Genomic DNA, 24,907 nt, shown 5'->3' with positions numbered 1-24,907 from the left:
CATCCATGGCAAGGGTGCAGGACACTCTCCTCTGCCTTCAGCTCCAGTAGAAAATCAGAACCCCCCCTGTACCACTCACATTGGGACCCACCAAGGGACCTCCAGTGCTAGGAGAGCCTACAGCCTGCCATCCCAGGCCATCCTGTAGTGCCTGGGACTGCGGAGCAGCACCCAGGATTAGGAAGCTCCTGGACAGGAGCTGGAAGCGGCAAGGCCACAGAGGACGGCTCTGGAGGCAGACCTGGGCAGGATGATGCACCACATGGGTTCAGAGCTCCTCTCTCCCCTCCTCTTTGCCGCCTCGGCCGTCGGACTTTGCAGCAGCACAACTCAGCTGCCTTCTGCTCTCTCCCATCTGTCTCCCCCAGCCCATCCTTTCTGCCCGACCCTTCCACCCCAGAGAAACGTAGCCATGCCCTGGGCCCACCGCCCTGCTACCCCCTGCAGAAGGAAAGGCTCACAGACAGGAGGGTGTCCTGGCCCCCCACCGTGCCGGGCATACCCTGCAGACCTCAGCCCAGGCTTCTGCAGCAGCGGCCGGGTGCCACGGCCCCTTTCTGGGGCAGCCCACGGGGTCAGAGGGACACGTGGTGGAGGGCAGCAGCACCATGCCCCGTACCGGTGCGCAGCCTCCGCGTGCCGGGGGGAAACACGTGCCGGTCGCCTGAGCTCCTGTGCCAGCTTGGCTTCACTTGCTACCACCGCAGAGGAGAGCCCTGCCCATCTGGAAAGAGCCCCCAGATCCGCAGCAGAGCTGTCGGCTTTGCGGAGGGCTGTGAGCACAGAGGAGACGCGACGCGGCACCTCCGCGCTCCGCTCGTACAGGATGATCTACTGTAAGAGGCAGAAGGCAGCACCAGCGCCGTGCTTAGAAGTGCACGCTTGTGCTCTGAGCCCCTGCGCGCTGCCTGGGGTCTAGCAAGGAAACACCGACAGCTTCAAGCAACAGGTTGAACGCGAAGGGCTTTTCCAGCTCCAGACCCTGCTAGAAGCCTCTGCATCTCAGGTCAGGATCAATGACAGGGCAGCACCTCAGCTATGCTGCCGGCATGCCAGCCACAGCACAGACCTTCGCCAGCGAACCCCTTGGAAAGTCAAAGCACAGCTCAGCCAGGCTCTCCCACCCACGGGACGCACATGGAGCTGCGAAGATTAAAATGGTAAAACTCTACAGGCTCCAGCAGCAAAGGGGCTCCCAAAGCCCCAGCACGCCCAGCAGCAGAGACTACAGGCAGAAAGCAAGCAGAAAAGCAAAGCGGAGGTCTCTGTGGGCACGAAGGAGAAGTGCATTGTATACTCACAGCCACGTCTGGACCGGACCTGCCCTTTCGCGCTGCCATAGTCCAGCACTTCAGCTGAAACCTGAGCCTGGTGTCCCCTCTCTCCCTCCTTAGTTATCTACTCCCCAGCTTTGAGAGCGCCAGTAAGTTACATTGCATTCTATCTAAAAATACAGGCTCCCTCCTCGCTCCAATACAGACCCTGAAGGGATCGCCAGCCGCTAATGGAATTTGTTCATTTTCTCTCCATTATTGTGTCAGACAGGATATTTAATACCAAGCCGCCTCCGGAAAGCGGATGACTGCTGCCAAGTGCAGGGAGTGGGTCAGAGCTGCAGGTACCACCTCGGGAACGGCAGAGAAAAAGCAGCCCCGCAGACATGCCCGGGAGCCTGGCATTTCACAGGTAACACCTGCCACGGAGGAGAGGGGTCGCGGTTCCCTCCTGACCCTCTGAATGCTGGGGCCAGGGCCTTGGAGAATGTGCTGAGGCTTGAGTGCTTCAGAGGCGCTGCCCTTCTGCTCCCCATGCTCAGCATGCACCTTTCAGAGATGATGCAGGACATCAGACGCCAGCAGTCAGAAAACACACGCAGCCAGAGGAGAAGTGATAGTGCAGCTCAAACGGTAAAAGCAGAGGAACTAGATCTGCAGTCACATCGCCCTTCTGATATCAGCGTGCATGTTGGGACTGCCTACCTATCACTCAGGGGGCATTCGTTCACAACAGCTCGCTTTACTTTGGGGTGATCGAGACAACGCTAGATTAGCCAGGGAACTGAAGTATGGATTGGGTCACTGCCATCTCCTGAATTTCAGCAAAAGGGAGCGGTGACAGCAAGAAATGCGGAGATCCTACGGACACAAGGAGATGTGCGTATTGAAAAGATACACACACACATCCCAGTCAGCGCAACACCGATGTACCTAAATACAGACACACACACACATTGCACAGTTACCGTCCACTAATAAGCACAAAGCGTAGCATGGGCATGCTACATGCACCCCCCGGGTATTTGTACACACACGCACATGCAGTCACTTGCTATCCATGTGCCCCAGGATATACAGCAACTGCTTCCAGATGCAGAGACTGCCTCTACTGGTTTTCCTTTCTTTGGAGTTTGTAGTGTGTGTTTCCCTTCTCCTTTGCCTTCCTAGCAATTTTCCAGGAAGGAGCTATTCCGGGGGAGAAAATAAACTGCCACGCTTGCCGTCGCGTACCTCGTGCACTCTTACTGCTAAATACTACATACAGGTGTTGTGCTCCACAGACTTGTGGACATTCAAGCTGTGAAGTGTCAGGAGGCTGCTGCCAGCAATTCCCTGAGGGAGAAACCTCAGATCTGGACTTTGCAAAGTGCTCCAAGACCTTCTAAAGGAAAAAACATAGCACAGCACATCGGACTGTGCTTCTATTCTCCTTCCCTTTCTTTCAGGAAAAAGCTCCCCTTGTCTGCTGACAATCTAAGTCTTTCCCTTTCTCTCTCCTGGGCCTGATTAGTGGCTTCTGCTGTTCCTATTCACAGGCGTCTTTCTGCTCTCACAGCTTCGCCCCGCAAAGCGTTACTGGCACTGGATGCATGTCGTAGCCCCTTCACCCCAACGTGAGAAGCCTGGACCTGACCAAGCCCATTGCATTGTAACCGTGGCTAAGGCAATAAGCAAAGGGGAAGCTCTGCCAAACCAGAGGCTCAGGCTGGATTTCAAGGGCTACAGTCATAGGTTCAGTAATCCTGCTCTGTCTTCTGGCTGTGTCGGGAGTCCTGCTCTAATCAATTCTGGCAGTGCTTTTCTCTCACTCCCACCCAGGGAGGAGGTCTCTCCAGCTCCATCTGCACATCGCTGATAAGGAAGGGAGGGTCTCACCATTGCCTCCTTCTGTGAAAGGTGGCCACATTTGTCAGCAGCCCACTCTGCACAAGCTGCTAAATGCTGCAAGTAGATGATTCCCAAGTGCAAATGAGTTCAGGGACTTGTGCTGATCTCACAGTGTTTTCTGGGACACAAAGACAGGCAAGAAGCAAGTCGCCACGCTGTTCCAGACTGGAAAAAGGCACACATGCATCCTGCTACTCTGCCCTCTTTACCCTGTCTGCCCACTTGTCTCTTCTATCTGCAGGTCTTCTGCTGGAGCGATGAGGCAGCCTGAGCAAGGACTGCAAGTCCTTCTATTATTTATATAGCACCTGACATGAGGAAGGGCTTAGCTGGCTTCTTGCTGAGGAGCTCCAGAGGAGGTGGGACCCCTTCACTGCAAGGATGCGCACACAGGTCTGTGGGACTGCCTGGGAACATGTCCTGCTACGGCCAGGGCCAAAGGTGCCAGAAGAAAGGGACCGGGTGCCCTCTCCAAAAAGTCTCTGACTCCAGCAGTCCCTGGAGAGCAGTCCTGCCTGTGCTGCACAGCCAGCGGGCCACGGTACAGGCAGGTGAGGGGCAGCACACCCCGTCAGAGGCTGCTAGCATCCCTTAGACCTTCTCACTGCCTGCAGAAACAAAGTGCTTTGATGCTTGAAACCAGCTGATTCCCTGCTCTGTTGGAAGAGCTGCAAGGACTAGTTACAGAGAGGGAAGAGTGGGGGAGCTTGCAGTCACTGTGAGCTTTTTTGAAATGGGCTGTATTTTCTTCACTCTCTACCCAGAGGTATCGCACAGCCAGAGCTGCCCTGCAATTGAAACGTGTGGTGCTACAGGGAATTCCCAGAGTCTCAATTCTCATTCAGCCCCTGCCTTTCCCCTTCCCTGGTCTCTGCCACGTATCTTCAGAGTCTCTGGTCTCACTGGAGAACAGTGCTGCTCTTACACCAGAGGAAAGGAATTGCAATGCAGATTTTCAAGTAACGAATTACTTCCCATACCTTGGGGAGCAAAATGCTTTCTGCCAAATGGCAGTCAGACCCAGTGGCCGGGAAGTTTGGGTCTGCTGAGCCACACAACTGATGCCTGCATGGGAAGAGAGGAAAGCTGGCTGTGTCGCGGTTTTCCCTTAGTCCCTGCATGCCAGAGGCAGAAGGATGCAGACCAGGCCCATGTACAGCATCGTTGGGGCAGGCACCCTCCTGCCAGCACTGGCACTCGTTCAGTTTTGTTTCTTCCAGGCCTACCTACTGGAAAATATTGCCAGTGAGGAGCAGCAGGCTTTGCTGCATGAAAAACTTCCTATGGCTGTTCTATAGCAAAGATCTTGAAAGCAGTTATGCCCAGTACCACCACTACACAGGTTTCTTGCCGTCTTCTGAGTTTTGCCACGAATGATAACTCCGCATCTTCAATCTCTTTTGTATTCTTTGGAAGCCACGTGCTCCTTCCAGCAAGGAGCTTAGCAGCTCCTGACCCCTTATCAGGAGCAACGTGCCACCCTTCCTCTGGCAAACATTAGAAGCAAGGTCAGCTGAGGCATCTTGCAAACTGGGGTGCGCAAACTGCGTGAACAGCAGAGAAACAGCAACAGGAGGGCCACAATCCCTTCTGAGATTCGTGTGCTGCTGCTCAGGGGAAGGCACAGTTTTACCATTGGCCTACCTGGGGGAGGCAGCAGTGGCTTTCAGCCCTGCCGAGGAGACACAATTCCTCCTGTATGTGGCCAGTCTGCCAGTGAACAGGCAGAAGCAGAGCCAGACTGACATGGGTTCATGGAGCAGAGAACAGAGGAGGTCCAGCAAGGAAACACCCGGCAGGCTGGGCAGCACACAATCACCCCAACAACCAAAGAGCCCCAGGACCGGCAGCGACGTGCAAACCTGAATCCTGGCACCAAAGCCATGTACTGCTGGGGGTACCCTACCTAGACGGTGTGGAAAGGTCCAACTCACATCTAGGAGGTCATCCAGTCACTTCCAGTTGCTAGCGCCAGGGTGCTGGAACCTAGGTCAGCGCTGCCAGCTGGGGAGGTAGCACAATAAACCTTGCAACAGCCCTTGAAATTTGCTTTGACATTTCTTTGCTCACGTGGGCTTGTGTCCAGTAGTGGGCATTATCCTCACCTTTGAGGCATTATTTCCAGCAAAGACAGCAAAACCTTACATCAGTGTAGTGGTTTACTTTTCAGCAGTTGCCCAACCTAGGGATTTTTGTGGAGCCAGAGCTCATTTGGACCTCCCTGCCTTGCAGACATCAAGTGCCCAAGTCTGCAGGTGATAACCTGGATCCTTTCTCATCAGATGAGAAGAATATGTCAGTCCTGGAAACACACTAAAACAGCTGCTAAGATTAAAAGCAGTTAAAGATGGCACTTAGGGTCTCTCTAAGATGATCAGGGAAGATTAGGAAAATTGAATCGGAGATTCAACTCAAAATGCCCAGAAACAGAAATCACATTGACCACCGTACAGGAACATTCTCTCCTATCTGCATTGACAGAAACGGGACACTCTCGGTGGGCCCTGCAGTGGAAACAAAACCTACGGGCAGGTTTCTGCTTTCTGAGTAGAAGGAAGCATTCAGCAGAGCACAGCATCTCCAGAGAGGCCATAGTAGCAAAGCCTCAGGCAGGCAGCCAGCAGAGCACAGAGAACAGGCTACCAGGCACATACTGCAAGCCCAGATGAAAGAGAAGAGCAAAAGCATCAGGAAAATTAGTCAGATAAAAGGATAAGTCCATATGCCCAAATTCTATTCTCTCATCATCCTCATCCCTGCCCACATGATTTAAGACAGATAAATCTGTATGCCCAAGTTCTATTCTCTAAGCATCCTCACCTCTGCCCACATGATTTAGGACAGGTCTGCAGATCTTAACAGGACTGATAAGAGGCAAGGCACAAGAGGTAATCTCTGGGAGGCATCTGCCAAGTGAGTTCGTTCTCATTTCACGCACCAGCCTGAGTAAACCCTTTGTCCATGCTCCTTTCTGCTGAGTGGAAATTTCATGATAGCCCCAGGCCTCCCCAAGGCAGGTACCACAGAGGCCGATGGCTTATATGCCCGGCAGAGATCCCCAGACCAGAATACAAGGGAGAGCCCAACCATCTTGCAGCAGGTGAATCAGAGCATGCAGGAAAGGAAAGATCTGCTCACGTTCCTGCGGCAAGGAGCTGTTAGAGCTAGAAGAGAACTCAGCACAACTGGCAGAGGAGAAATCCCAAAGCAAAAGAAGGAGGGCCCCGGCAGGTTTTGTGGGAAGGGAGGCAACTTGTCAATTAGCGTTTTGAAAGTACTGAAGAGGGGGGAAGCTTCCAGGCGCAGGCACCAGACTGGCCCCTCCATCATGCACAATCCTCCATCATTACATAATCACGAGTAACTAGCTTTTGGAAAGCCCATTTTTATGCACTCTTAACAGGAGAGAGAGTTCTGAACTGTCACTGGTAATACAGTTCAGGGCCAAGGTTAACTCGGTCCCTGCTGAGCATATTCAGACACAGACAGCATCTGTGTTGCCATTTGGCTGCCTTCTTCCCCCCCCCCTCACAGGTCCTCTTTGCTAATTGCTGAAGCTGGAACAGGTTCAGGACAGTGAGGATAGTGCGTATCAGAAGCAGCTTAATCTGTATTTAGCAAAGACTTGGGAGTTGCACCTACACAGCTGCCCCTTCTGATAATGATCCCTTCGGGCTACAGCCTACAGCTCTACGAAAGCTCGCCTCTGTCAGTTCCTACCTGCTACTAATGGATTTTCTAAGTTGTAGCATCAAGATCTTGTTCTGTCATTTGCAAACCATCACTTCCCCAGTGAAGTACGGTGCTGGGTCCAGCGGCAGTGAGCGGAGAGAGGAACAGGGGCTGATCCAGAGGTCTGAACAGGGAGCTGGAGACCAGGACATTGTTCCTTTCACACAGAGCCAAAGCAAGGCAAGAATTAACACAGCTATTGCTCCTGCCAGCTGAGGCCACGCGCACCCAGGGGAAAGCTGTCACTCTCCTTTGATGTTAGCAGGAGCCTCTGCTCTCTGCGATATCCTGAAAAAGAAAAGCTATTTTTATCTCACCAGAAAATACATAGACTGTGACTGAAGACAATACACGAGAGCTTTTTGCTCAGGCACTACACCTCTTCTAACAACATAACAGGGTTTACAGCTGCTGAGAGAGATGCAGCAGCCCTGTAACTGCTTTTTATTTCCAACTGTCCTAATACACTTCCTTCCTTGGACCATGACACGTCTCAGGCAGGCGTATGCAATGAACGATGGGGAGTTGAGAGGGCTCTAGCAGGTTGCCAGTGCAAGGGGGAAAGCAGAGATGTGTTCTGAGCCTGCCTGATGCAAGCCAGGGACTAAGGCACAACCTGCAGACCAGCCTCCAGCCTGCCCTGGGCTCTGGGCAGTGCCCTTGCACTCAGGACACGTGCTGGAGCCCAGACGGTGCCATCAGGGTCTGCCCCAGTGCCTTGCGGAGAAACTTCCTTCTCTTTTCTAGCGATGTTTATAAACCACTCTGAATTTCTGCGGTCTGCTCTGACCCGTTCTCTACCTCTGTTTCGGCAGGGCTAGTCCGCACCTGCCGTGCCTGCCTGCACGAGCGAAAAGCGCCGAGAAGGGGGCTTTCTCCTAGGATTTGGACACTGAGAAGGGGGTTTTCTCCTAGGATTTGGACGCCGTGAGGAGTCGCAGTACAGTCCCTGCGCCATGGCTGCGATGGATTTACTGCTAGCAGCCTTCAGCCAGGCTGGTCTGGCCAGCGCTCGGGGTGCAGCCTCCGGAAGCCATGCAGGGAAGAAAGCATTGACAGGAAAGCACCTGAAGCACAAGCCTGGCAATATATCTCTGCCAGCTGATCCCTGGTGAGGACATGCGAGCAAAGCCGTAACGGCACAGCCACCTGCTCCTCAGCAGAGCTAGTGCAGCACTGTGCCTAGAAAGAAACGTCATCCTCTGCACCTGTCCCAGAGCTTCGAGTGGGTAAAATAAGAAAGATGCTAACACAGAAATCAACGTTTACCTGTTACAATAGCGCAAAAAAACCAACACTTGCGGGAACCTCCCTTCTGCCAACAAAGCGGTGGCGAGAAGGACGAAGCGAGTACAGCACCGGGGGGACCTAGCCATTCTGGATTCAACGCCAGGCTCTGCCACTGGCTCCCAGCACGATCTTAGGCAAGTTCCCAGCAACCTAAGAAAGGCAGCAAACCCTTGCTGCCATTCCACGGTCCATTTTGCTGCAACCTTTTGGGGACAAGGGCTGTTTTCTCTAGACAACGCTTGAGTCCTTGTTACTGGCCGGGATATACCTAAACTCCCGCGTGCAAACCAAACACCCTGAGAACTGACCTGATTCCTCTTGCCCTAGTGCTGCCCAGCGAGCCCCTCACCATGCCCAAATACTCACCCTCGAGTAACGCAGGCATGTCATCACTGCAGGAGAAAGTCAGCTCACCCTTGGACAACCACTTATGCTGGAAGGCTACAGCCAAACCAAGTGTGAGCGGCCGGTCTGGAAGAGGTTTATCAGCAGGACTGCACCCTACATACAACTTGCATGTCATCATAACAGCGAGGGTCCTGCCTGGAGTCTGGAGATTAAAGATTGTCACACCCCCCCAGGGGCTTGGAGAGGGCCACCAGGCTGGACACGATGCATTCAGTATCATGCCTGAGGCACACTTCGTAAACATATTTGTGAGCTGTAAACGGGGAGGAGCCCACGTGCGTGAAGCCTGCTCTTCAAACAGTACAAGGGAAGGTAAAACTTCAGAAACACAAAGCCAAATGAAAGAGCTCTGTGGCCAGAACCACGCTGTCTCTTGGTTTTGTGCTGCACAAAGCAGGCTGGGCCAGAGGCAGTCAGCAGAAGACCCCAGATTGTTCACTGGTCTCTGCAGACCTTGGCTGGGCACAGTCCCAAATGAAGGACACCGAGATGGAACTGACGTGGCAAATGAGGTCTAGCGACAGCAGCTCCAGGCCCTTTGCAGGGCCTGGAGCCTTCTGCAATATAATGAACGCGCCCCTTCCCCCCTTCTACCTGCACAGCAGACTCCTGCTCCAGCATCCCTTCAGGAGATCCTTGCTTGCAGCAAGAAGGCAAGGGGTCCACAGTGGTTGGTGCATGCCCTCTCTGAAAGACACGCAAGGGAGTCACACCAATTGTTCAAAAGGAACAGACCTCCTGGAGACCTCTCCCGTCCCACCCGCTCCTCCTGCTCAGGCTCGGGGTGACGCACCGCAGAGCGATGCTCACCTGGCTCTCCTGCCTGGCAGGAGGCATCCCTCTGCTAGCGTTTTGCTAACCCCATCTTGGATCCAGATGCGAAACTGGGGCCGTCTTGACAAAGCGCTGGGGGACTGCCGGGGAGCCGCGTGGCTTGGTTTCTGTTTCTGGCTACCGTTCACCTGGCCCTTTTTTGCCAAATACAGGTTCAAGAAGGCCAAGGCACTTCATTCCAGGCACTGGGGCCAAACCAGTGAACACAAGGCCATGAGGTGATCACGCCTGGAAGGGCCTGGGTAGCATACAGATAAATACGGCTTGTGACGCTTGCAGCTTCAGAGAGAAAAAACAATAGTTCTGCCAGCTCTATCTCCCTAGGGAATTCCTATGAAACAGCCCAGCCCGCCACTGGGAAAGTGTCTATCAGCTGAGAGGCAGGAAAAGTAGATCAAGAGAACCTGTTAGGGTGGAAAAATGCTTTGCATTACACAGAAATTGAGATTTTTTTATACTGAGCAAAGGCCACGTTGAAGTATTAGAGCAAAGCGGAGTCCTTACCTCAGTCTAAGGAAAACACCTTCCCATCGTCCAGTGCAATTCAGCACTTCCCTGGAAGTCTGGGATCCCTCTGGTATTTGAGCTATAATAGACTCCACCTCTAGTTCAGGTAGAGCTCAAATGTTAATTGTCAAAAGGATGGGCACTGCAACTGCTGGCTGGCACACATTTGCTGTAAAAACTGTTGCTGCTCTGAACTACAGAGCAACATCATCAATGTGTCAGATCCTTCTTTTTTTTTTCCCCCCCTGCATAACTGCATGTCATGAATGCAAATATGAGTCCTCTGCACCCTGAAGACAGGACCTTAGCAGCCAGAGCTTATGAGCCTCTTCAAAGTTGCTGCCTCAGAATAATGCAAACTTTCTCCAGGTCCTGCAGCCATCAGGATAACATACACACTTGACAAAGTCCTAGAAACAAGACCTGTGCCCTCCAATCCATTTGGGGCTACCTCCTACCACACCTCAGGAAAAAGCAGTGTAAAAGTGACTGTGAGATTGCCCCACCTGTCTGCTGAATGGGTGCCCCCCACTTCTATTGCAAGAGCTCTCTCAGGCAGGGACTGGGATTTAGCTTTGATTTGTGCAGCCTCTGGCACCAGTGAGCACCAGCAGCGGCGACTTTCACAAACCCATTACAGGCAAAATCAGGGCTAGGATAATCTCTGGGGTGGCAAACCCTTCGGCTGCAAGGGATGAGTGGTCTCAGACTGGCTCAGTCCTACAGATTTCTAGCTACCCAGCGATGCCGCATCCTCCCCACGAGGGTGGAGAGGTGAGCCCTGCACGGTGCAGGAGGGGACGCGCTGCTTACCTTTTGGCTCCAGCCCAGGATTCCCCCACGCACATCACAGACCCACAGCACGGCTGAGGGAGGGAAACCCTGCGACCGTGGGCAGAGCAGAAAATACCTGTGGTTCCTGTGGGGTACCGTAATGGTAACCGCGGGGTGCTTTGGCACATACCTACAGGCCACATGGTGGGTGGTAGGAAGGAATTGCCCTAAGTCCCCACCACTGAGGCAGAGCTTTTCTGCAGCCGTGAGAAATAAGAAAAGCGCCTAAATTCAAGAACCCCTGACAGGGATGTTGGCAGGCCAGAGCTCCTCCGAGGGACAGAGAAACATTACTACCAGGCATGGTTCTGGCAAGCCTGACCAAGCCACGAAGCCTTTGCTCCCCCACCGAGACCTGGAGTTTTGCCTGCAAACAGCCTTCCAGCGACTTCTTCGTACCTCGGAGGAGGTGCTTGGAGGCAGCAAGAGCTCGGGTCACTGAGGTACCCCAGACTATCAGCAACATCCACATGGGCTGGCAGGTACCGGTCTGTAGCCGACCCGTGGATCAGCAGCTGAGGCAGACGGTCATATCACAGGGCACCAGATACCTGTCTTGAGGCAACTGTACGGAGCTCACAGAGTTAACTCTACTATCAGTCACATTTCTACAGCTCTAGAAGAGAAGGCGATTGCAGGAGCATGAGCAAACAGGGTCCTGTGAGGTGGCAGGTACGTGCCTGCTTCCTCCCTTCCCTGGAGAAGGGGGAGAACAGAGCACTTGGCCTTGAAGTATGTAATACACTAATAACCATTTCTTTCCTTGGCTGTTCGTGGAGCTGGTGCAGGCTCCGTCTCTAAGGGACCTGTTCTCTTTGCTACATTAATTGCTGTCCCTTGTTAATCTTATTTTTCTGAACACTTCCCACAGAACCCTCTACTAGGTCTCATTCACTCATTACCGCCTCACCTGAGGCATCTCTGAAGCTCCCCCTATCTAACTGCAGGCAGGTGAGTTGATGTGAGTTGCATGTATCAGTGCTGAAAACTAATACCCTAGAGCAATTTGCTTTACTAGCAGTTTGTCACCATTATCTTGCCTGTTATACCTAACTAACGTCTTTGACAGAGCTTGCAGTTCTGGATAAACCAACAGTATGGGCACAATCCTGTCTGAGGAACCAGAGCCTGGGACAGCTTGAAAAATAACAAATACTCTAATAAATTAATAGCTCTTAATCCCAAGAGCTCTTTCCACTTCCATGGAAACACCTCAAAAGACTAAGGTCTCAGGCAGTTGCTTAACACTTACTTGTTTCCAGACCCTGAACTGAGATTGGCTGGGTTGCTTATTCCCTAAGATTTTATACTGTGTCCTCTCCTTAGTGATATCTGAGCACATATACCCTTAAAGGCCTCTGAGGTTGTACAGGTCAGTGTCATGTTGCACCCACAAAAGCTAACACAGAGTAAAACTGGAGCTCTGCAAAGGCAAATTATTTACAATGGACACAACGGGAATACTCTCCAAGAAAGAGCAAACTCAGGTTGAGAAAAAGTGGCCAAGAGTTACAGCGAATAATAGCTGTCAGCTCCCACTTGGGCCAGTGTGCACCCCCCTGAGCTTCAGGGGATTTTTGCGAGCCAGGGTTCCAGTAATGTCTTAAGTGCTGTTCCCTGGATGCTATAATATCTATGATACCCACAGGAAAAATAATTTCTCCCTCTGCTGTCCTGAGATGGCTCCTGGAATGAGACTCAGCAGCCCTGAGTACCACTGCATTCCAGGTTTATGTCTGAGATAAAAACATAGAATTCCAGCAGCAACTGCAGACAGAGTTGGTGGGGCGGAGAGAAGCTCTCCGTCAGAAATTTAGAAGGAAGAGGAGGTCTCTAAAAAAAACTACTCCTTCGGCTACAAAGAGTTTTGTTTTTTCAAGATAGCAAGTTCTGCCTCTGACCTTTGGAGAAACTCTTCAACTGCACTATGATGTAGCTGTGAAGGAATGCAAGGCTCCTTCCTCTGTGTTGTTATCTTCCATGTAACTAGAGAAGTGATCTCCCAGCACCAGCACCAGACACTTTGCTGGCTGCTGCTAATCTGTTCTCAGCTGTTCTTTTCCTTTCATTTAAGGGAACGGGGAGTGTAGCACAGGCAGCGGAGAACCTTAAACACATTACCTTGGAGAAGAGTAAATAACTTTCTTTAACAGCGGGCTTCAATATTTTGAGGAAGCTGCGTGTGCTTTTGCTCAGGGAATGAAGTGCAGCCCTTCCTGCTGCTCACCCCAAAGAAACGACGCCAGGACGGGTCCAGGGCTGAAGTCGCTGGAGGAGAGCTGCTCCTCTCCCAGTGCTTGCTGTGCCCTCCTGGTACAAGGGCAAGAGTACCCTGGGGTTCACCTCACACCAGCATGTCCCCTTTCTGCTTACAGAGGAAAACACTCCCCGTGCTCCTGTCACCTGCCGAGGCTCCGAGGAGCAGCCAGGCTCCCTGGTTCTGGTCAACAAGCTGTTATCTTAGGAAACGTGAATGCAGTTTTAAAGCTGAGCCAGCAACAGAAGCTGAATAATTTAGATCCTTAGCAATTCTGCTACTGCTGCCCAGCCATGGATAATGGAAGGTACTCAGATTCATGCAAGGAGGGAGCTGGGATGAAAAACAGTGCCACTGTCAGGCTGCTTCCTCCTGTTAAAAGAGAACAACAGTGATGTAGGCATAAATAAGCAGATAACAATGCTCTGCAGTGCCAAAGTAGACACTGCTGCTCAGGGCAGGCAGTCCTCTGAGCATATAGCAAGGCTGAGGCTTGCTTTCCTTTTGTGGTTTTTGGCATGGATCCATAATTTCACATGAAGTCCATAGGAGCTGCTGGTGCCTCACCTCTCGGATGGCTAATCCCTCAGTTTCTAAAGTGCTGGAATCATCCGTCATGAGCAACGGAGGAAGCATGTGAAAGGCTCACACTAACACCTGCTCTTCAGCTTTCTGCCAGACAAGGAGCTATGCAACGTTGTGTGGTGGGAGGGGGGCAAAGATTTGCTATGCACAGATTTTCCAGCCCTTGCTCTCTCCCTAGTTGCCTCTCCATCTCCTTTATTGTGGGGGGCAGAAGCCAATTTACAAGTACTTCTCCCCAAAGCAGTCTAAAAACCAGCACCCAGAAACACAGGGCAAATGAAAACTTGCAAGAAATCCAACGGACTGGGTTTGCAAAGTTCAGCAGCTAATGCACATAAGAAATCTCTCCCCATCATACCCCTGATCCAAGAAACCATTTCACAGTCATCCATCAGTTCAGAACTATTTGAGCTGTGAGATTCCCAAAAGAAATCCAGAAATACAAATTGAACAGGTGTTCTTCAGGTTGTGTTTCTTGAACTGTGCACTGTTGCCTCCAAAGGCATGATTTTGGAGATGAAGCAGCCTGCTCTCTTACTGCAAGAGACAGCTGCCTTGTGCCAGCATAACCACAGTTTAGTTCCTGGAGAGGAAGCAGCCTGAGCCCAAAATCGGGATGTTTAGGCAGCCCTTTGCCCCTCCCTGCACGCGTACTGAGCAGACAGGCAGCTTCATAGCATGTGCATCTCTGGCATCTTATGACATGAGTCATTAGGCATTCTTTTTGCTCATCATTTGGATGAGCCAGGCAATGCAACTGAAAATTTCATCACACCAATTTATTTAAACTCATTCAGGCACAAAACCTCAGGAAGTCAGATTCACAGAATGAAGACATGAAAGAGTTGCAGAGCTCCCAAAGGAAAGGAATATTCATGGCCCATTCTTTATGCTATGGCTTAGTTCTGTGCTATCCTGGCTGCAAAGAAGATTTCTGCACAGATAGAAAGTGTTCGGCAACCTCTGCATCCAGCTCTCCTGTCCAGTGGACCAGAAGACATCTTGCCCACAGGACTAGCATCCACTGTTTTTCCCCATAAGAGACCAGACAGTTCTGAGAGCAAAAAGCATCACCTAACTCAGCCTGAATCTGAAAAATCCCAGGTCCGGGAACACAGAGTTTGGCATTATGCCAACAATACAGGCCAAGGGCAAATCACTTCTTAATTACTGCTTACGGTGCAGATTTCTGCTTTCACTCAGGCAGGTACCAATCTGAAAGACATAACAAGACCCTCAGCAGGCTGCGGTTAACCCACCCCAGCTATTGATCCTGTTGGATCCACTGGTCCTGCTGTAACTGCAAGATTACAGATCCACTGAGATGCCTAAATGTTATGCCTATTTGGGAATCTCAAGACAGAGAAATATCCAGCACTTGGCTGTAGTGCATGCCTGGAGGCAGTGCAGACTGACCTCCTGCGAGAGCAGATGAATGCATAGTCCCCACCTGGCAGGCTGCACTCTGCTCTTGGAAATAAATCTTCTGCTCTGCTGCTGAGCATCGAGCAGGAAAGCAAGAATTCAGATCTCACCCCACACTTTCAATGTACCTTTATTCTCAGCCGTCACCTGGTTTCTGAGGTCTGCAACGTACCTAGATGCCATGGTCTGCACCCAGATCTTCTTGCTCGGTCATGTTAGTTCTGGCAGTTTCACAAGAACTTAGAAACCATTTCTGTAAACCTCTTCAGATTTGTCAAAATATTTTCTTCTGGGCTTGGACCAGCAAGAAAAGCCTTCAACCTCTGGGCGCTCTGTGAGGTGTGCAATCCTGTCACCTGCTTCTCCAGCAGACCTGCCAGGTTCCCAGAGCTCTGCATGGAGCTCACAGAGAGGAGGAAGTCTCTATTTTAATATTCACAGCAAGAAACAAAACTAGCTGTACACCTGTGATTTGACACAGACATTCTCTGGAGTCTGATGAAGGGCTCAGGTATCAATAACAAGGCAGGAAGGTTTGCACCAAAAATGAAACTAATTCCAGTCGATGTTCACACCACAGCTGGCTGCAACCCGTTCAGCTTTTTTTCCTCTGGACAGACCCGGCATGAAGCTGGGCAGAATTAACAAAATGAGGAGGATCAGCAAGAAGCTTGGTGGAATTATAAGTGCAGCCCAGCCATTTGTAGGCAACATCTGTGACAGTGCTGTGCTGCAGGTTACTGTGAATTTGTGGTCACAGAGTCACGGTACAACCAAAGGAAAACAAGTCATGGGAAGTCTCCATTCTCTGTATATCTCTAATTGATCTGGGTCTTTAGACTCCCCCGTCCTGGGAGCTGGATAAGCAACAACAACAGGATTACACCATCGACAACAAAGTCCATAAGAGGCATTGCAAAGAATATGTGTGAAAACTATAAAGTGCTAGCAAAACCTGTTTGTCACTAATATTTGCTCCTGGGGATTGTTCAGAGAGAGTCATTGAGATTATGATGAAATATTCATACTACAGCAGCTCACAGAGCAGGAGTCCTGCTCTTCTGGCTCCCATGCAAAAACCCCACCAAAACCGAAACACACACCCACACCCAAACAGAAAAAAACAACCCCAACCAGCCAAACAAACAAACAAACCCAACCCAAACCAAACCAAAAAAGCACTAACTCTTCTCCCAGGAGCTCAGAGCTTCAGGTCCCACCAAAAGCAAACGCCACACTCACAAGGTCACTCCTCTCTCACTTCTAGAGGTGATATCTAAAGGGATCGTGATAAGGTTAGTACACTCATACTGGTATAGAGCTGCCCTACATAAGCAATCGCCTGCCCCAGTAACCAGCCTACAATGTGTATAGAGCTGCCCCTGTGGCTAAGAGCCCGCTTAACTAAACCCAGCTGAGAAGAGACTTCCAAGAGAGACCACCGTTGTCTGGGCTGAGGTGGTGCCAGGGAAGATTTTCATGGAGTGAAAATTGGGCCCTGAGCAGTAATCAGAGCTGAAAACTGCTTCTGCTTGTGGAAGAGACAGAGTGCCAGAGTGCCTTCACAGCCACAGATACAGAAAATAAAGGTTGCAGATTTTGTCTTGGCCCTACAAGACAGAAGTTGGGGACAGGGTCCCCATTTCCCATTACCTTCCTTCCAGTGCTATTTTGGTGCTTTACTATTTAGCAGAAGCATGTGCCATGTGTGGTTGTTTTTACCCAGAGGCAATTAATACTCGAACAGAATGAAGTCCAATTTAATGAGACTTTTGAGAGGGCTGAAGGCGGAAAAACATTGGGGTTTTACTGTTTCCCAGATGATAATTGAAGCACTTCATATGTGACCATCTGAGCTCAAGGCCGTGTTTTAAACCACCACAGAAGTTGCAAATGAAGGAAGCAGTCAGAGCAATTTTCATGCTCAGCCCCACACAGGAGTAGGTGTCAGCTGTGTCTCAGTGGGCAAAGCACACATATGGCTTGTCTACCTGCAGTGCTTGGCTCAGAGAAAGGTAGTTTCTGCAAGGGTGGAGCAGCTGACTCTGAGCGGCATCGTCTCTCCACCAAGAAATCCACTCAGAGCAGTAATCCAACTCCTGGGTGACTGTGCGTGACATGGCAGCAAGGCACACTGACCAGCACAACAAATGCTGCAATATTAACAGGTTCAAAAGATGCAATTGTTTGCAGAGAGCAGCCCTGCAACGTGTTTCCAGCCTCTCAATCCTGCTGTCCTTGCTCTTCCTGAAGGCTTAATCCAAGCCTTCTGAACTGAAAAATTAATGCCCCGAGGGCTGGAGTGCAATTGCACATTCCTACGCCCTCCCAGAGTCTAATCCTGTACAGAGATCTAAGATCTTGGAAGCCTGTGCCTTTTGTTCATCACCTTGCTGAGCAAGCAAAGGAGCCAAATGCTTTCTTGGATGCATATCCATCCATGTTCTGATGACTACATGCAACTTTTCATCACGATTAGCTCTTCCAGATACCATTGATTCATTTATTTCTTGAGCGCTCTTGGCATGCCTGGACAACCTGATACGAACCTTACAGCAAGAACAGCAGCCCACACCGCTGCATCCTGCTCACAGTACAACAGCCCGCACCTTTCTCCAGTTACTGCAAAGCTCTGAAGAATAGTTTGGCAGATCTGCAGAAAATCCACTTGAAATCTCGAAATCCATGAGTTCCATTTAAGGGTAATTAATGAATGATTCAGAAAAGATGTGCACATTTGTTGTATGCCCACAGCCCTGCTCTCGCTGATCAGTGTTTAAGGATGATTTCATTGCACAGTAGCTTTTCCTAAGGTCTAATTCAATTACATAAGATGCCTCCGGACGAGAAAAGCACAGTCCCAGAAATACTCACTCATACACTACTTTGGAAAGTGAGCAATTCTGCAGAATAGGAGTGAGGATAGAGCTCCACTGACCTAGCAGAGCTAATGGGAGTCTCACTATTGTTCTAAAATTGAAGGAGATCAACTATTTTATTTCTCCCGGTGGACCTTTTTCACTGAATCACTGAATCACAGTATCAGCACTTTTCCCTGGCCTCAGCAGTAAAAATCTGGGAACAAAGCCTCTCTGGAACCTGCCCCTCAAAGCTCCGTCAGCTACCATATGGGAAATGTGGGGGTGTTTACTGCTGGAAGTGAACTTTCCTTGCCACCTGCAAAACACCAGTGCAACTGCTCCTCTTCGCAGCCTAGATGAATCTTTCTCCGGAGAATAGGATCTGAACAAATCATACTTTCTCCAGCTCTGCTCTTAAAGGTGCCCACCACACACCTGCAACTTGAAATCTCCCAGCAGGACAAAGCTTCTAGCAGTCACCGTCACTACAGCACAGGTGCAGACAAAACTGGCCCATCACTGGACATATCAACTGTGCGCTCTGCAACATAGCAGCCATGAACCAGCCCTGATATATTTGCAACAGCTTCACAATGGCTCATTTACCTGCTGCTTAGGATAACGTAAGACACTACACCAGGAAGGCTGGATCTCTGTGCTGCAGCACTGAGGTACCTACACCAGTGCTAACCCCTCCATGCCACAGAGGGCTTTTCCAAAATCTCTCCTACAAACCCACCCTATGAGCCTCACTTAGGCAACTCTTGTTTAGAAGTCACAGAGCTCCCAAACAGTTTCTCTTACCACTGTTTCCCTAACCCAGTCCCCACCATTCTTCCCCCAACACGTACTGTAAAAATGCAGCTCCATGGCGTGTAGCACTTAAGACACTGCACTAAGGCCAAAGAAAATAGGGGAAACTCTTCCCATAACTTGCTTAGCAAATGATTCACTGTTCCTCTTCTTCAAAGTCATGCAATGCTGGAAAACAAGCTCTGGGCTCCTGAACAGCAGCCTTTTTCCAGCAACATCAGGCAAACGCTTTTGAACTCAGCAGCAGGATAGTGGGGCCATTTGGAGGCTCAGCCCAGGCAGCAACATGAAACAGAGAAGAAATTCCGCATTTTTACTTCAGAGCAAGAGATCAGGGATCACCATTGCCAGGAACGGGCTCTCTGAGGGATGCTGTGAGCCCGATACGGCGAGGACCTCGTGGTACAGGGACTGCATATCTGACCTCCAAAAGAGGCCAGGCATCAAGTTCAGAGAAAGGCACAACAGCGGTGAGAAAAGATGGAGGAATCCCAATGACATGCGTACTTAGGCACCACGCACAAACTCACATAACCCTTCTTAACCAAGGAGGCAAAGAGGCCCCTGCAAAGCTAGCCCCTCTGTGGCCTTTCCAAAGGCAGCCTGCTTGGTGTTCACACTTGCCCTGCCAGCTAATGTGGCTATAAAAGTATACATACAGAGACAGAAGCAAGCTTTCAGATTTCTGGGGACACTGCCCTTGCTACCCCAGGCAGGATTCAGACCTTTTGCAGTTTATTGCAGAGACATCATGCATCAGACGGACCAGGACATGTCCTGAAGTGCCCTTGCTGCGGGGAGTTCAGGACAGCAGGTTTGGCTCTCGGAGTCAGGCTTGCTTGAAATTTCCTCCAGCTGAGACGTTCAGTGAGTCTAATTCAGCATCTACAGAGGCTAAGCCAGCTTCTTGGAGTATCAGTACTGCTGTACCGAGGCCCCTCCGACTGCTCCAGCATTAGGCTTGCCTACCCAGAAGGATGCAGGATAGCGTCAAGGACACAGCAGCAACACAGGAGGTAGCCTGAAGACATCTGTTCATTCCCCTTCACTGCTCTCCCAGTTGTGAGATGTTGCCAGCACAGCAATGGGGAGCAGGCTGCTCTCAGGGCTGGCAGGAGCTGGTCCCCGTGCTTTGCCCATCTTTCCAGAACGCGCTGAAACCCACTGGCCCAGCATCAGCTTGTAACCCCTGCTGAGAACCACCCCAGCACTACCTGTAAATGAAGGAGGAAGGACATCACACGCTCTCTCACATTTTAATCTGCTCCTGAGCCGGTAGAGTAGTACAGACTGAACATATTCACCCAGCTACCCCCATTTTGCCCAGAGAAGCTGTGGATGCTCCATCATTGGAAGTGTTCAAGGTCAGGCTGGACAGGGCTTTGAGTGACCCGATCTAGTGAAAGATGTCCCTACCCACAGCAGGGGGGTTGGACTAGATGATCTCTAAAGGTTCCTTCCAACCCAAACCAGTCTGTGATTCCATGATTCTATGATTTTAGAGACAGGCAACTAAAGCACAGGTAGAAGTGAAAGGGAGCAAAAATGGGACCAGAGAGTAGCGGTTCCTGGATCAGCTTACCCTGATCTAAACTCTGGAAAACTTGTGCATGTCAGCAGTGGAAGACAGTTCTTGCTCTCAGTCCAGCATCCAATTCTGCATTGCAGAGCAGGACCAGGCAGAGTTTAGGGAATAGGCACTGGCAAGTCACCACCCCAGCAGCAGTGGAGAACCCCAAAGTGCCCCAATGAATCCATGCTACAGAACAAATCGGGTTTCATTCTCCCACAGGTCTCCTGCAGCCTGGCAGCAAAATCAGCTCAGAGTTACTTCAGGGTAAATGCACAAAGAGAAAATTGAATTTATTATAATGACTTTCACGGTCTTTGCTCCACTCCTGTCAACAACATCCTTTTGCCTGCCTTCCTACTTCTCTGATGTGCACCCCAGCTCCTTTGCCTTGCACCTGCAGGCACAAGTCAGAACTGCGACAATGTAAATACAGTCTGGGAAAATACTGTGACATGCTGCAATAAGGAGCTCCGGAGAGTGGACCCCCACACACACAGACGAGACATACCCCAGATCCTCAGTTAGACCTTCTGCAGGAAATTGCTATTGAAAAAGTCCAATTATGCCCTAAGACAAGCCTGTTTTATAGGCCACAGCTAGTGCTAGGGAAGCCCTTTGGAGACAGGAACTTTATCTGATTCTCAGAGATGGAGAGCAGAAGCGCACTTCTTTTGAACTTATCATAGAATCATAGAATGGTTTGGGTTGGAACGGCCCTTAAAGATCTAGTTCCAACCCCCCTGCCATGGGCCGGGATACCTTTCACTTCAAGAGCCTAATTTCAGAGATAGTACAAAGAAAATAGATACTTCTCTTGGAATGCCCCTGCCTGTAGAAGCACTGGCTCCCCAGCCCCGTTGGGGAGTCTAGCCTAGCCTTGGGGAAGCAGAGAATTTAATATTGTGTACATGGAGGCAATGAAAACAGGAAGCACCTTTTGTTGCTGATGATTTTTTAAGTAATTCAGGTGATTGCACAGAAACTTGACAGTTTGCCACACTCACCACAAACCATGGTGCAGCATATTACTACCACCTCATCAGCTCCTTTAGTCTCCAGTGGCCAACAGCGCTGAGGCCACAAGACTGACAGTTGGTTGTCTATGCTATGGCAGCACAAGGAGCAGACGGGGTGCTCAAAATTACCTGCTTTCCTTCATGAAACCACCCAGCTGCTCCCGAGTGCCCACCACCACACACCCAAAGGACGTTTCCTATGTGCGTGTGCAAATAAGTCACACGTGTGCCTGTCCCCGTGGCAGACATTGGCTGGAGATGCCAGGATCACCTAAAAGAGAAATCCTCAAAAAACAGCACTGAATTCCTGGGGGCAATTTTACAGCACACAGTAATGAGGATGGGGCATTTTGCCAAGGAATCACAGCTTGCCAGACTGATAGTGAGGGCCAGCAGCAGACCCCTCGATCACGCTGCCGTAGCATGCTGCCCAGCCAGACCAAGGTCATATTTTCACCGTCTTTAAAGCTCAGCTTTATGTTGACTCCTGGAAATCCACTGTATCCAGCTGCAGGGGACAGAAGAGGCACCCGAGGCAGACATCCCGAGGGCAGGCTCAATCTGTAACAGTGTTAGGCACCTACAGAGTCCACACTTAAAGCAGGGCTTGCTATCTGGGCTCCCTTGAGAGCCAGGGGAGAGAAACAAGCATTTCTAAGGGTATAATTCAGCTGACCTACTTCCACGTGCGGTGCAGCATGGGAAGGACTCCCTCCTTCTCTCCCAGACTGGAGGGAGCCGAGGTGAGCGGTTCGGATGCAGAGGTCTGCATCGCAGCACCCCGAACCTGGGGCAGGCTGTCCTGTTACACAGGAGGAGATCCACATGCCGCTGGCAGCACCAGGCGTGCTCGGGTCCACGATGAGACTGGACGCTGGTGTGTGGAGAGCATCCCTGCTCTGCCCCAACACACCCAGTGACACAATCCCATCCCAGAAACATCCAAATCCTCTCAGCTGCTGCTGCCATGGCAACGCCAGAGAGAGGATCCACCAGCCTTTGATGTGCTGATCTGTTTAAAGCATGCAAAATGCTATTCGGAAGCTGGGGAGCTGCCTGGAGGAGCACCTGACTGCCCTGATGATGGAAGACTCTCCAAGGAGCAAGGATTAATGCGCACTGGCAGGCACCGCTGCCATCTCCTGCCACAGCAAGTCATCACCAGCATGCTGTTGTTTCTGTGCTCCGGCTCACCCACTTAGTGGAGTTTTAATATTTAACATCAGGCAAGCTGCTGTTTCACGGGGTAATTGCGGTTATTAACAAAAAAAAGCCTCCTCCCCCCCAATGATTCAAAAATAAGATGCTGTTACTCCAGGTTATCAGTGCCAGTAGCGAGTGCTGGGAGCCGAGTACCACAAGAGTGCTAGCCACTAGTTAATGGGGAAGTCAGGAAGGGCCATTACAAGCTACAGAAAACACGCAGCATAACGCTGTCCCCATCTCCCACTGCATCGCAGGCGGAAGAGGAGGAAGTAATTCCAAATGACAAACAGGCTGTGCAAACCACAGAAGAGCAGGCTGTTTGATCCCCTCTCCAGCAGCTCACAGAGATCCCCTGCATCGCAAGGACACCTCCAAGCTCAGAAGGACTGCACAATTGCTTACCTTCAAAGATGAATACTCCTGTAGCATTTAGCACTAGGATTCCCTGAGGGGAAATTGCAAAAAAACCAACGCTGTCAGTGCCAGGAAATGCTAGACGCTGACCCCTGCGTACTACGTGCCCTGACTGAGCTACCAGGTTAGGGTGGTTCAGTACAACCCAAGAAGCTCTGACACGTGAAGGCACAGAGAAAGATTTGAAACTTTTGAGGGGGGGTTATGCTAGGCTTTGGAGAGAATTTGCTTTACAATACAAAGCACAGAAACCTCAAGTAGTCTTCTACAGAGAGAACATCTATGTCCAGCACTCCGTCATTCTCACCACTTCCATTTCAAGACCCAGCCTACCCCACAATTGCAAAGTTTCCCCTATATTCATTCGCTCTCTTGCTAAACTCGTGTTCCCCATACCCAGAGTAAGAGGAGGCAGCCTTCAGCAGACCACAGAAATGCTACAGAGAACTCCAGGAACTGGAGAAACCAAGGATTTGAAGGAAGCAGAATGCAATTACCTGAGAAAGATTTTGGCTGAACAGAGGAGTCAGTCCACACATGTGCACATACACACACACACACGCTTTCTTGGGAAAAGCATCACAGGATCTTTGACAGCAATTATAAGGGATGCTGGATACCAGGCTCACAAAGGCAGTTCAACCTAAAACCTTTAGATTTCCTCCTTTTAACTTCTTGGAGTATAGGGGGAGTCTAAATTCCTGCTTTACAGTGAATACTCTGGCTGTGCATGCCTGTGAATGGAATTAAACAGTAAAAAAAATCCTATCCATTATTTCCTCTTTTGGCTTCCTCAAGATCTTTTCAAAACAAAAGACGACCCATTTCCACCTGCCAGCAAGCAAAGGTTAAGAAACATGTTTTGGCCAGGATGCCCACTGTGGCAGAGACATGAGAGCACACCAGTTTCATTACAGCTGCTTTGCTGCATTACCTGCTGACCATGATTTGGAATGTGGGCCTGCTGGAAGCCTCCAGCATTGTAGTCTGTTGTCCTACCTCTCTGCAACCTTTAGTGCCTCTTCAGAGGCACAACATCCTCCAAACAACATGTTTGTTCATGCTGGTCTTCAAAAACATAGCCAAAATTAGATCTTTGTTTTCATGGTTGGGCACCCAAAGAGATTCCTTGAGACTCTGTTGTTTCCTGGCAGCTCCCAATCAAATCACTGGCATGTCATGTACCTCTTTTAATTTAAACATAAAAATCATATATGCATATTTTCCAGGCACTTTTCATCATTAAACAAGCCTATCATTATCCCAGTAACCTGCTGGCAAAGCTTGGCAGTAAACAGCAGACAGCTTGGGGCGGGGGGGGAGGCAACTGCAGTGGCTGCAGCTCCAGAAGGAGGACAAAAAGCACGTTACCTGCTTTGCTTGGTTTTTTTCCAGAAACCTCACAAGAACAATAAAGGAAACTCTGAAGCTTCCTCCTCTGCTGAGCTCTTTTTTTTTCTCCCAGTATGTTACAACAGATTCTTTCTGTCAAGAAAAAACTACAGGTTCGTATGTTATTACTGGGCACCCTCCATTCTGCTCCTCTGTGTGCAATGCTGCATTTATTTCCAGCAAAATGGACCAAACACACCACCTCTGCAGAGACGAAGTCTGTTCAGACTAAAACTCCCGATATGCAATGCCCCTTCCCAGTGCATGGACCTTATCTCCAAGCTTCATAGGAGAGTTGCTTCTCTACTGCAGCTGTAAGCAGAGCCTCTGGATCAGCTTGCTCCAGGTGTCCTCACAGTACTCTTAGCTCTAAAGCATGACGTTAAAGCAAAGTGAATTAGTGAAAGATGCCAGGTCCTCTGCCCAAATATCTGCAATTTACCCACAATGTCTGTGGCAGTACAAGAAAGGCAGAATAAACGTCCCTCTCGTGACCCCTCTGCTGCTGCTGACAGAGGTGCCACGTAGGGTGTTGAGAGGCCCCATGAGGAGGTGCTGCTGATCCCTGCTGAAATGGTGTCAGGAGACACCGAATG

General features: G+C 50.4%; 1 protein-coding gene and 1 long non-coding RNA gene across 13 annotated transcripts in view; one reads left to right on the top strand and one right to left on the bottom strand.

The window, feature by feature from the left end:
- ANK1 (ankyrin 1) overlaps positions 1 to 24,907 on the bottom strand; it is a 70,524-nt gene that overhangs the window by 32,283 nt on the left and 13,334 nt on the right. For 7 of the 12 annotated variants that reach the window (XM_069800875.1, XM_069800873.1, XM_069800863.1 and 4 more), the window contains exon 2: positions 9,189 to 9,281. The exons of 2 other annotated variants lie outside the window; for them this stretch is intronic. In XM_069800875.1, coding sequence (XP_069656976.1) covers positions 9,189 to 9,281 — 93 coding nt within the window. Of the gene's footprint in view, positions 1 to 1,301; positions 1,497 to 6,884; positions 7,185 to 8,552; positions 8,785 to 9,188; positions 9,282 to 24,907 lie in introns of those variants that run through there. 3 more of the 12 variants (XM_069800874.1, XM_069800872.1, XM_069800871.1) reach the window with 3 other exon arrangements.
- On the top strand, positions 1,299 to 24,352 carry LOC138688674 (uncharacterized). The gene is made up of 4 exons (XR_011327570.1): positions 1,299 to 1,423; positions 1,542 to 1,686; positions 11,641 to 11,720; positions 24,315 to 24,352. It is a non-coding gene; the product is annotated as an uncharacterized lncRNA (long non-coding RNA).

This window comes from Haliaeetus albicilla, chromosome 13 (assembly GCF_947461875.1).
Source record: "Haliaeetus albicilla chromosome 13, bHalAlb1.1, whole genome shotgun sequence".
In the NCBI taxonomy this organism is placed as follows: Eukaryota; Metazoa; Chordata; class Aves; order Accipitriformes; family Accipitridae; genus Haliaeetus; species Haliaeetus albicilla.
Note: the sequence above shows the minus strand (reverse complement) of the source record. Positions and strands in the feature narration are given on the sequence as shown.